Source organism: Schistocerca serialis, chromosome 9 (genome assembly GCF_023864345.2).
Source record: "Schistocerca serialis cubense isolate TAMUIC-IGC-003099 chromosome 9, iqSchSeri2.2, whole genome shotgun sequence".
NCBI classification, from domain to species: Eukaryota; Metazoa; Arthropoda; class Insecta; order Orthoptera; family Acrididae; genus Schistocerca; species Schistocerca serialis.
Genome location: NC_064646.1, coordinates 309,576,556 through 309,589,299, shown reverse-complemented (window position 1 = coordinate 309,589,299; position 12,744 = coordinate 309,576,556). Strand labels below are relative to the sequence as shown.

The 12,744-nt window shown below is 44.0% G+C and overlaps 1 protein-coding gene across 2 annotated transcripts in view; it reads left to right on the top strand.

Annotated features, from left to right (window-relative positions):
• Positions 1-7,085: 7,085 nt before the first annotated feature.
• Positions 7,086-12,744, top strand: part of LOC126419794 (uncharacterized) — a 66,576-nt gene continuing 60,917 nt past the window's right edge. Inside the window, exon 1 of one of the 2 annotated variants that reach the window (XM_050086979.1) lies at positions 7,086-7,539. In XM_050086979.1, the coding sequence (XP_049942936.1) occupies positions 7,229-7,539 (311 nt within the window). In that variant the 5' untranslated portion in view covers positions 7,086-7,228. The remainder of the gene's footprint in view (positions 7,540-12,744) is intronic. The other variant, XM_050086978.1, reaches the window with a different exon arrangement.

The following is a 12,744-nucleotide window of genomic DNA, read 5'->3' as shown; positions in this document are numbered from 1 at the left end:
GCTAGAAACGTAGCCTTTCCTTAATCTATCTTGTAAGATAAGCCATCCCTGCTTAGCCATTTTGCACTTACTGTCGATCTCATTTCTGAGACTTTTGTATTCCTTTTCCTTTCCTGCTTCATTTGCTAAATTTTTATATTTTCTCCTTTCATCAATTAAATTCAATATATCTTGCGTTACCCAAGGATTTCTACTAGCCCTCGTCTTTTTACCTACTTGATCCTCTGCTGCCTTCACTATTTCATCTCTCAAAGCTACCCATTCTTCTTCTACTGTATTTCTTTGCCCCATTCTTGTCAATCGTTCCCTAATGCTCTCTCTGAAACTCTCTACAACCTCTGGTTACTTCAAGTTATACAGGTCCCATCTCCTTAAATTCCCACAGAAGTCGAAAGGAGAGAGACTGCAGTCTTAAAAAGCCGCTCTGCACAAAAGAGAAACATCCACCACCCTGCACTTCAAGAAGCCCACATAATTTAAAAACGCATACCTCATTCCTCTTTCCGTCAATTATAATACGTAGATTCTACATACTATATGCAGTTTAAAATAAGCACGCTGTTAATATACAGCACAATGAAATACGTATAAAAAACTGGAGGGTCTTCTTGCTGCAGTATAAAGGTGACATACCCTATGTAAAGACGAGTCAGCCGCATCTTCATCCCGTCACTGGATCGAATCGGGGTATGCCACCGCCGGACAGTTGGTTTCGCTGATCATATGTTATTGTCTGTTGGAATGTAGTGGAAGACTGCAACCTCGCTGAATCCCTTTGTAATCGGAGCACTTCTCTCCTCGTCTTTGTAGCGTAATTGTATGTTTATATATTCATTGTCTCTCTCTCTCTCTCTCTCTCTCTCTCTCTCTCTGTACGTGTGTGTGTGGGGGGGGGGAGTAAATGAACTGCGTGTAGTATAATTGTAACTTGTTGTACGAAATTGTCTTTTAAACACATAATCGTTAATTATTTTTATCGCAGATCGTCTTACAATCTTTTAAACCGTAGAAATGTTAACGCTTACCTTATTACGCACAACACATCGGTGTTGGGCACTCAGGTGGCCGTTCTAGAGTACGTGAGGCATACGATGGCTGATGTGCAGTGGAGTTTTGGTCCAAAGCGATGGACGAATTCATTCGTTTGTGCGGAAGGGGAGGCCAACACTGTCTGCCACCTCTCGGCCGGTCGGCGATGACAGAAACGAGGCGCATGTCCTGCAATCTTTCCCAAGCAATTTTACACAACCGAATCGGTAAAAAATTTAACTTTTGCTTTACTTGTAGCTTTATATGTCATGTTCATGGTGATGTGCCCACCATTTCGTTAATAGTCATAGTTATTGTGATGTTAACGTGGAAATGAAACATTGCGCGAATTTCGAAAAAGTTTGGAATGAAAAATAGGGGTTCCTATTCTTTTGCGTTTGGTGCATATTACATTATATATTACTGCATATGAAATTTGCTTTAGATTTGGGGTATCTATCCGTCACCAGTCTCGAGAAAATTTATCTGACTTATCACACTTATTTGCGATCGCGCCGCGGCAGCTATAGAGCCAGAGTGAAATATTCACAACATTCCTCATATTTCATAAACGGTTTGAAATTTCGAAATTAGATTTTGGCAAAAGGTAGCACGCAAAGAGGAGAGTGTTTGCCTCATGGTTACTATGCAGCAGCTCGTGGTCGTGCGGTAGCGTTCTCGCTTCCCGCGCCCGGGTTCCCAGGTTCGATTCCCGCTGGGGTCAGGGATTTTCTCTGCCTCGTGATGACTGGGTGTTGTGTGCTGTCCTTAGGTTAGTTAGGTTTAAGTAGTTATAAGTTCTTTGGGACTGATGACCATAGATGTTAAGTCCCATAGTGCTCAGAGCCATTTGGTTACTATGCAGAATTTCATTATCTACCGTTTATTCCACTAACTACAGACTTTTTCGATGAAGGAATATTTTTAAGGGCCATTGATAGTTGATGAAACGAAAAATGCTGTGGGTTTTGGAACAACAGAAACAGAAGACATTAAACGTTTAATTTATACCGAGGGTGCGTGATTTTTCACAAGATACTGAGCATACGTTTCTTCAGTTCCTCACTTCATAAACTTAATAAACCACTGTTTCAGAATTCTTTGGCAGTTGCGTCTGCACAACATGTTAGCGAGGTGAGACTGTAAACTCTGGTGTGTTTTGTCCAAAAAAGTAAATTTTAATATAACAACAAGAGAAATGTGCAGGTTTCACTCAAAAATCGCCACTCGTCACACGTCTCTGAAAGTTACAAATAGTTAACATGCCAGGCGAAACTAAGCCGCTGCATTTTTGGCCGAATTGGTTTTAGATACTAACGAAAACAGAGATGACAGATTTTTTGAATGGTCACCATGCAAGCGTGGTCGTGGAGGGGCTCTACTTAATATTTACAAAAAATGTGAGTGTAGGCTTCAGTATAGAACGTCACTTCCCTTCCAGCGCTCGGCATTTCCCCGACGGCACCTGCCCACAGCCCCCACCACTACCTCTCACCCCGCGCAAAACCACCGCCTGCGCGTCTACCAGCTGCCTGCGCAGACTCTACCTGCCACAGAGAACTGCAGCTCTAAATCATTTACAAACCTTCCGACGGTGTCTACATCGACGAAGTTATATTCCGACCATGTCTTTGGAGTGTCTCACTTTTTTCTAAATCAGGAATCCTTTTTATCTAGTTTCAAAGAGCGTCATTGGACAGTGTTCACATAGAAAAATGCACTTGTAAACAAATGTATCGCTACTTTTTACATTCTCATTCTCTTTTTCTTTCTTTTTCTGTCATTTCAAAATTCTCTTCATTGACCTTTTTGTATGTCGTATTCGAGTTTGGTTGAAATGTGATGCTTGCAATGGCAGGCATTCAAGTGGTGCTCTTTTAATGTCATCATACCGTTTTTCTCTTCTTCTTGTTTTAAGATCTAGTTATTACCCTATACCTTCACTCTGCAGTCTGTCTCTTAGCCTTAATCCAAGAAGCGACCTCAGAAACTTCATCTCAGCTACTTCATTTCTTCGTTTGTCTCATTTTCTAAGGATCCAGTTTTCGCTACCATACATAAGAGCAGCTTAGCCACCACATTATCTAATTTTCGTGTTACCTCTTTTCTCGTAGTTCTACCAAGATAAATCCATATACAACCATTTATGGCATTATATTTCTGTAGACTCTGAATAACATCTCGATTAGTTTTATATACCTTTATCTCTGTTCACTGATATTTAAAGGAATTTACCTTTTGTATTATTTTAATTTTTATCACTATTTTTGCTCTTTTCTGCCATTAAATTTACTTGTGTTTTATTTTAATATGTAACAATTTGATAAGATTGTAAAAAGATAGTCAATTTAAAGACATTTTCTTGTAAAGCGCTTTCGCTGTATGCTAGGAAAAAATTGTAGTCCGCAGATAACATTAGAAAATTTTTTCCTTCCTAGACCAATCTTCTGGAGATACTGAAATTACATTCTTCTAGAAATTTTTAATATATGTATTTCTATCAAAAAGATTGGAGACGGACGATGACCTTATTTTATTCCTTAGTTTACAGTTAATAAATCTTCGTTTGTACTAACTTTAGTGTTACAGTCATTTAATGACAGTTAACAAAATTAGGCGTACGTTATAGTCGATGAGTATTTCTCATAACTTTGCCTTCATTGTGCGCACCGCATTCATCCCACAATTTCATCTTACCAACCTCACTGCAGACTTTCTCATAGTCTAGAAATAGTGTAAATAGTGGCCTATTGAACTCTTTTCTTATTCCTATTAATTGTTTTAAAACATATCTCGTATCTGCACAGGACTTGTCTTTACGAAAGCAACATTGCACATTTGATAAAAAGCTTTCTGCATTTGGCTTGAGTGTCCTTTTAATTACTGATGAGTAGATTTTATAAGCAGCATTTAAAGTGGATATAACTCTGTAATTTGAGCATTCTTTTTCATCTTTTTTCGTGTATATACTTATAATTCCTGTTACATCCATGAAGCAGGAACTGCGCAGATGACTTTTTCCATTAAATACTGACATATTTTATAATTACAAGATTTATTCCACCCGTGTTGTAGCCTTCCTGTTCCCAGCCTCCTCTAAACTACTTTCCAAGTCTGTCATTTAATTGCATTCTGTTCTCCAACAGCCACAATTCTGGTATAGTATGGCTCATTGATTAATAATTGTTTGTAATGTTGCTGCCATTCATTTCCTGGTATCATGTATATCTTTGGTTTGTCACTAACTTCACTACAAAAATTTTTGGACATTTTGAACGCAAACTTTTGAGCTCCACTCAAATTGTATTCTATTCTCTTAACAGTTCTTTACCAGCTATCTGCGTTTGTTTGTCTAGCAAGCCTCCGAAATATCGCTCTATGCCGCTTTATCCGCTGTTCGTATGATTCATTTACGAGGGGCGTTCAGTAAGTAATGCAACCCATTTTTTTATTTGGTATTCCAGTACACCATACTGGACCCTACTGTTTTGGCTACAAAATCCTATTTTTCAGCATAACCTCCGTTCAGTGCGACGACCTTACGCCACTTTACGGCGAGGGCCTGTATGGCCGCATGGTAGCCCTCCACTGGTCGATGTCGGAGCCAACGTCTTGCTTCATCAATATCCTAACCATCATCCACATTCTGCTTCCTGCAGAGTGCCTCCTTCATTGGGTCAAAGAGGCGGCTGAGGTTGCGGCTTTGAACTTTTACTTCGGAGGAGAGATGGTGTGGCACAATTCCATGAAGTGCCGTTTTTTTTCCAGTTGAAAGTGATCAACCCAGCCAGTGGCGATGTTCGACAAAACATTGTCACGGTCAGGCTCGCATCGCGCAAGCAATTCCACACGGATGGTCATTCATTGATCTTTATGGACTTCTGTTAGGTAACTAGGTACCCAGCGGGTACCTTGGAGTAACCATCTGGTGGACGTGTGTGTCAGCAATGGAGACCTCAGGTTGTGCAGCGATGTGTTTGATTGCGATCCGTCGATCACCTCGAATGAGAGTGTACGCACGTTCCAACATTGCTGGAATCACAGCTGTGAGCAGCCAGCCAGCACGTAGGAGATCGGACAGCTTAGAGGAACCTTGTTGCGATGATGACAGACCTCTCGCCCAACGACTCACTTTGTTTTGGTCGCTGCCACGTCTCTGCCGGCCAGGGTGGCCGAGCGGTTCTAGGCGCTACAGTCTGGAACCGCGAGACCGCTACGGTCGCAGGTTCGAATCCTGCCTCGGGCATGGGTGTGTGTGATCTCCTTAAGTTAGTTAGGTTTAAGTAGTTCTAGGGGACTGATGACCTCAGATGTTAAGTCCCATAGTGCTCAGAGCCATTTGAACCATTTGAGGTAGGTAAGATGAAATTATCGGATGAATGTGGTGCGCACCAAGAGGACAAAGTTGTGAGGAATACTCATCGACTATAACATACCCCTAATTTTGTTAACTGTCCTTAAATGACTGTAACACTAAAATTAGTATAAACAAAGATTTATTGACTGTGAACTAAGGAATAAAATAAGGACGCCATCTGTCTCCAATCCTTTATGATATAAACATATCCATTAAAAATTTCTAGAAGAATGTAATTTTCCACATCTCCAGAAGATCGGCCTAGGAAGGAAAAAAATTACTAACTACACATTATTTGCGGACCACAATTTTTTCCTGGCGTACAGTGAAAGTTCTAAGTTCTAGGGGACTGATGACCTCAGAAGTCCCATAGTGCTCAGAGCCGTTCTGCCACGTCTCTGCAGACATTCTGCAAGGGCCTGTGAATCCCTGCGATGTTCAATCTTTCTGCCAAAAGAAAATCAGTGACAGCTCTGTGCTTGGAACACATCTCCATCGCAAACGCCAATATGAAGGGTACTGTGGTGTGCATACTGTAAGACTCTCGGTTCACACACCATCAGATTATTTGACTTGTCGCTCTAACGAAGTAGGCGAGTGTCAGCAATATGTCTCGTGGTCTTATCGTGGAGTGTTTATCTTCTGCCGTTAGGTCAGACGATAGAAATGTCATTTGCACGCTTAGAATAGCAGATTGACAGTGACCAACTTAAACAGAACTTGATTAATTTTCACACACATTTATTAAAATAATAAAAAGCATAGACATTGCGTAACTTGATTCTGGATGATGTTTACAATTGACAATCTGAAGTTCCTTTGGTCTGGGTACGTTAATCTCATTCTCACATATCTCTGATACTTGACAAAGTGTCTATACATTTATCTTCATGGCTATGTACAGGAATATGATAATTTTCTTAGGTGCAGACTGAAACTTGACTATAGACTGGTACAGACTAATGTAGAATGGTGCAGACAAGTGCAGACTGACTAATCGGAGGTCTGTACACTCGTTATAATACCTCGCTCGTTCAGGTATCACTGTGTGAGTGTGATCCGTGAGGAGAAAAGGTTCTACGTTAGCAGCAATCTCATTGGCTGCATTACATATTAATACTTGGATCGGCGGAAGCAGAATTTGGTCCGTCTCTAAGGCAGCGCCATCTCGTAGTGAGGAGACGGACGAGCGCTGCGCCTGCACTGTCGTGCTTAGTGGGGCGCGCTCTAGTGGGAAAGTTGTGTACGTGCTGACTATGCGGAACTATGTACACAACAGGTACGTAGTCAGCTATAGGAACTTCGTGAGACAATGGGGTCTGAAGTTGAAATGTTACGCGATGTCCCGAAACGTATTTCGCATTTTTCAACTGAAATTGGCCCCCCCAAAAAAAAAGTTCCCTTATTTGTTGAACGCCCTCGACTAACGTGAGACTTGGTCCTGGAGAAAAATGGTTCAAATGGCTCTGAGTTCTATGGGACTTAACATCTGAGATCATCAGTCCCCTAGAACACACATCCATGCCCGAGGCAGGATTCGAACCTGCGACGCAGTTACGCGGTTCCAGACAGTATCACCTAGAACCGCTCGCCTACACCGGCCGGCGATCCTGGAGAAATGCGTCTCTGCAGAGACGGACAGTTTGAGAAACCCTGTTTCATCGACCAGCACGCGAGCATGAGCGTGCGACACTGAAGCGGTTATCTGCAGACTTCCTTTCTCCTGTGCCGGAGGGGGCCAGATAGGGCCACGGCGGGATTTAGTCTGCAGCAGCGGTTTCGGTACGCCCACGCGCTGGCGAGTGCAGGGTCCGGGCGTGTGCGAGGTGCTGCGGGTGGGACATGGCGCCGAAACGTCGGGCCATAGCATTGCTGCACGTGGCGTGCCTGCTGGCGGCGGCGCGGCTTGCGGCCTGCTCCGACACGGTGCTCCTGCGGCCGCGCGGCTGGCCGCAGGTCGAGTGCGAGCTGTCCTCGCAGCACGCCGCGCACGGCGACGACAGCCGCGCCGACTTCTGGATGCGCGGCTGGCTGTCCCGGCAGTTCTACCGCTGCCGCCTGGACGCCACCGACGACGTTCGCGCCGGGCTGTTCGCGGCCAGCCAAGGCGGCCTCCTGCCGCTCACCGCCAGGTGGACCATCAACCTCAACAAGTAACTCCGCACACATTTTTCTTTTCATTTACACATCTTCTTCTTCTTCTTCTTCTTCTTCTTAGGTCTTCACCAACAGGTTATTTAGCAGCTTACTCTACTTTACTTTTTCGTGTCCGGAGATTTGTTTCTACATCTACATCTACATCCGTACTCCGCAAGCCACCTGAGGGTGTGTGGCGGAGGGTACCCTGAGTACCTCTGTCGGTTCTCCCTTCTATTCCAGTCTCGTATTGTTCGTGGAAAGAAGGATTGTCGGTATGCCTCTGTGTGGGCTCTAATCTCTCTGATTTTATCCTCATGGTCTCTTCGCGAGATATACATAGGAGGGAGCAATATACTGCTTGACTCCTCAGTGAAGGTATGTTCTCGAAACTTCAACAAAAGCCCGTACCGAGCTACTGAGCGTCTCTCCTGCAGAGTCTTCCACTGGAGTTTATCTAACATCTCCGTAACGCTTTCGCGATTACTAAATGGTCCTGTAACGAAGCGCTCTGCTCTCCGTTGGATCTTCTCTATCTCTTCTATCAAACCTATCTGGTATGGGTCCTACACTGTTGAGCAGTATTCAAGCAGTGGGCGAACAAGCGTACTGTAATCTACTTCCTTTGTTTTCGGATTGCATTTCCTTAGGATTCTTACAATGAATCTCCGTCTGGCATCTGCTTTACCGACGATCAACTTTATATAATTATTCCATTTTAAATCACTCCTAATGCCTACTCTCACGTAATTTATGGAATTAACTGCATGCAGTTGATCACCTGCTATATTGTAGCTGAATGATAAGGGTTCTTTCTTTCTATGTATTCGCAGCACATTACACTTGTCTACATTGAGATTCAATTGCCATTCCCTGCACCATGCGTCAATTCGCTGCTGATCCTCCTGCATTTCAGTACAATTTTCCATTGTTACAACCTCTCGATATACCACAGCATCATCCGCAAAAAGCCTCTGTGAACTTCCGATGTTATCCACAAGGTCATTTATGTCTATTGTGAATAGCAACGTTCCTACGACACTCCTCTGCGGCACACCTGAAATCACTCTTACTTCGGAAGACTTCTCTCCATTGAGAATGACATGCTGCGTTCTGTTATCTAGGAACTCTTCAATACAATCACACAATTGGTCTGATAGTCCCGTATGCTCTTACTTTGTTCATTAAACAGCTGTGGGGAACTGTATCGAACGCCTTACGGAAGTCAAGAACCACGGCATCTACCTGGGAACCCGTGTCTATGGCCCTCTGAGTCTCGTGGACGAATAGCTCGAGCTGGGTTTCACACGACCGTCTTTTTCGAAACCCTTGCTGATTCCTACAGAGTAGATTTATAGTCTCCAGAAAAGTCATTATACTCGAACATAATACTTCTTCCAAAATTCTACAACTGATCGACGTTAGAGATATACGTCTATAGTTCTGCACATCAGTTCGACGTCCCTTCTTGAAAACGGAGAGGACCTGTGGCCTTTTCCGATCCTTTGAAACGCTACGCTCTTCTAGAGACCTATGGTACACCGCTGCAAGAAGGGGGCAAGTTCCTTCGCGTACTCTGTGTAAAATCGAACTGGTATCCCATCAGGTCCAGCGGCCTTTCCTCTTTTGAGCGATTTCAATTGTTTCTCTATCCCTCTGTTGTCTATTTCGGTATCTACCATTCTGTCATCTGTGCGACAATCTAGAGAAGGAACTACAGTGCAGTCTTCCTCTGTGAAACAGCTTTGGAAAAAGACATTTAATATTTCGGCCTTTAGTCTGTCATCGTCTGTTTCAGTACCATTTTGGTCACAGAGTGTCTGGACATTTTGTTTTGATCCACCTACCGCTTTGACATAAGACCTGAATTTCTTAGGATTTTCTGCCAAGTCAGTACATAGAACTTTACTTTTGAATTCATTGAACGCCTCTCGCATAGCCCTCCTCACACTACATTTCGCTTCGCGTAATTTTTGTTTGCCTGCAAGGCTTTGGCTATGTTTATGTTTGCTGTGAAGTTCCCTTTGCTTCCGCAGCGGTTTCCTAACTCGATTGTTGTACCACGGTGGCTCTTTACCATCTCTTACGATCTTGCTTGGCACATAATCATCTAACGCATATTGTACGATGGTTTTGAACTTTGTCCACTGATCCTCAACACAATCTGTACTTGAGACAAAACTTTTGTGTTGAGCCGTCAGGTACTCTGTAATCTGCTTTTTGTCACTTTTGCTAAAGAGAAAAATCTTCCTACCTTTTTTAATATTTCTATTTACGGCTGAAATCATAGATGCAGTAACCGCTTTATGATCGCTGATTCCCCCTTCAGCGTCAACTGTTTCAAATAGTTCGGGTCTGTTTGTCACCAGAAGGTCTAACATGTTATCGCCACGAGTCGGTTCTCTGTTTACCTGCTCAAGATAGTTTTCAGATAAAGAACTTAAAAAAATTTCACTGGATTCTTTGTCCCTGCCACCCGTTATGAAAGTTTGAGTCTCCCAGTCTATATCCAGCAAATTAAAATCTCCACCCAGAGCCCAGAACCCAGAAAGCCTTTCAGCCCAATGTCGGGTCAAGTCCAATGTTTCTCTCTTCTCAAGCCATAGTTCGTCAAGGGTACACCTTGTGGGGCAGACGGAACACTGTAGAAGGTGTTCCATATCCTGAACTTCACCACAATCGCATTTGTTGTCTCCTTCGTCCTTGAAGCCCCATTTGACTAGGTTTCCTTTAACTGGTATTACGCCTGTTCTGATGCGGTTCAGTGTTCTCCAAATCTTCAAAAAAAAAAAAAAAAAAATGGCTCTGAGCACTATGGGACTTAACATCTGAGGTCATCAGTCCCCTAGAACTTAGAACTACTTAAACCTAACTAACCTAATGACAACACACACATCCATGCCCCAGGAAGGATTCGAACCTGCGACCGTAGCGGTCACGCAGTTCCAGACTGTAGCGCCTAGAACCGCTCGGCCACTCCAGCCGGCAACTCACTAGTGAGAAATCTCTTGCGGGATTTAAGTCTGCTACGTCCACATGAAGAACCATGCAGCGGGTTAATCTGTTTAAATTTTTCTGTATGTTCGAGCGCAATTCTTCGGGATTCAGGAGATGAGAATCCAGCTGCTTTGTATATTTTCCCAAGTGGAGTGGCTTTCATGCATCCTGTTGTTAGCTTGCATGTTTCATTAAGGACTGTAGTGACTTTTTTGGCATGTGTGGAGCGAGACCATGCAGGGCATGCATATTCTGCCGTGGAGAAGCAAAATGCTTGAGCAGTTGTTCGTAATACAGCCGGACTAGCTCCCCATTTACTATTCGTCAGTTTTCTTAAAATATTGTTCCTGGCAGCAAATTTTTGGCAGGTTTTTTCGCAGTGATATCTGTACGTCAGTGATCTATCCAGCACGACACCAAGGTATGTTGGTTTGTCCGTATGGTCCAGTTTGTTGCCATTCCAGGTGACGTTCAGCTTCCTGTTTGCCTGTTTTGTGCGGAGGTGGAAAGCGCTAACCTGTGACTTAGATGGATTTGGTTTGGGGGAGTTCTCTTTATAGTATTCAGACATTACGTGTAGCGAGCTTTTAATTTCCCTTCTACTTCCTCGAAGCTATTTCCTTGCGCTGTAATGGCCAGATCATCGCCATACAAGATGTGGATAGTACGTTCCGGTGTTGGTTGATCATTGGTGTATAGGTTAAATAGTAGGGGGGCCAGCACACTGCCCTGGGCGAGACCGTTCTTTTGTCGACGGCATCGGCTTTTTTCCCGTCCAGCATTACATAGAACTGTCTGTTTAGTTAGCAGCTATTAGCCTTCCCCTTGAGAGCAGTATAGGTGGTGCAGCTCGACGATCCGGTTATTCTAGTCTCGGTGTGCTTCTTGTATTTCATCCCACGATACCTCTAATGATACCATTATGTCTCATTAGATGGCCGACCCATGTGTTCCTTCTGTATAAAATTAGTTTCAGGAGACAAGGCTTCTCTTCACTCTGTGGAACACCTCTTCGTTTGACAACCTGTCTACCCAGAAAATCTTGAGCACTCTGCGGTAGCGCCACACCTCAAAGTCTATTATTTTATGTTTTCCTGTGTCTCCAAGTGTCCATGTTTCACTTCCGTACAACAGCACAGTTTAAACAAACGTGTTGAGATTCATTGGGAGAGACCTTAGAAAATGTAGTCCATCAACAAAGGAGCTGGCTTACAAAGCACTCGTTCGACCTATACTTGAGTATTGCTCATCAGTGTGGGATCCGTACCAGGTCGGGTTGACAGAGAAGATAGAGAAGATCCAAAGAAGAGCGGCGCGTTTCGTCACAGGGTTATTTGGTAAGCGTGATAGCGTTACGGAGGTGTTTAGCAAACTCAAGTGGCAGACTCTGCAAGAGAGGCGCTCTGCATCGCGGTGCAGCTTGCTGTCCAGTTTTCGAGAGGGTGCGTTTCTGGATGAGGTATCGAATATATTGCTTCTCCCTACTTATACCTCCCGAGGAGGTCACGAATGTAAAATTAGAGAGATTCGAGCGCGCACGAATGCTTTCCGGCAGTCGTTCTTCCCGCGAACCATACGCGACTGGAACAGGAAAGTGAGGTAATGACAGTGGCACGTAAAGTGCCCTCCTCCACACACCCTTGGGTAGCTTGCGGAGTATAAATGTAGATGTTTATGAGTTTTTTTCTGAGATGTTTGTCTACGCTGCTGGAAGTGAAAAGGTTTCTTCTCTTGTTGAAAGCGGCTTTTGTGTGGTGGATTCGGTTTACAGTATCTTTTCTTGAACATCCTCGATAGCTGGGTGGTCAGAGCGACGGAATTCCATGCTAAGCGGCCCGGGTTCGATTCCCGGCTGGGTCGGAGAATTCTCCGCTCAGGGAGTGGGTGTTGTGTTGTCAGCATCATCTCATCCCCATCGACACACAAGTCTCCGAAGTGGCGTCGACTAAAAAGACTTGCACCAGGCGACTGGTCTACCCGACGCGAGGCCCTAGCCACACAACATTTCATTTTTTTCCGTCTGCTGTAATTTTTCCCGTAGGTAGCCACAGGACTGACAATCTCCAGTGTTAAGTGAACATTGAGCAATGATGTTTTGTCTGCTCACTACTGAGATTTTTGTTTTACCTTTATTAGTTTTCAGATTACAGGAAGAGCTGAGGGTGGTTTCCATCTCGGCCAACACCGCTTCTAGTTGCACTGCATCTTCTTTCGACACTGCGCAT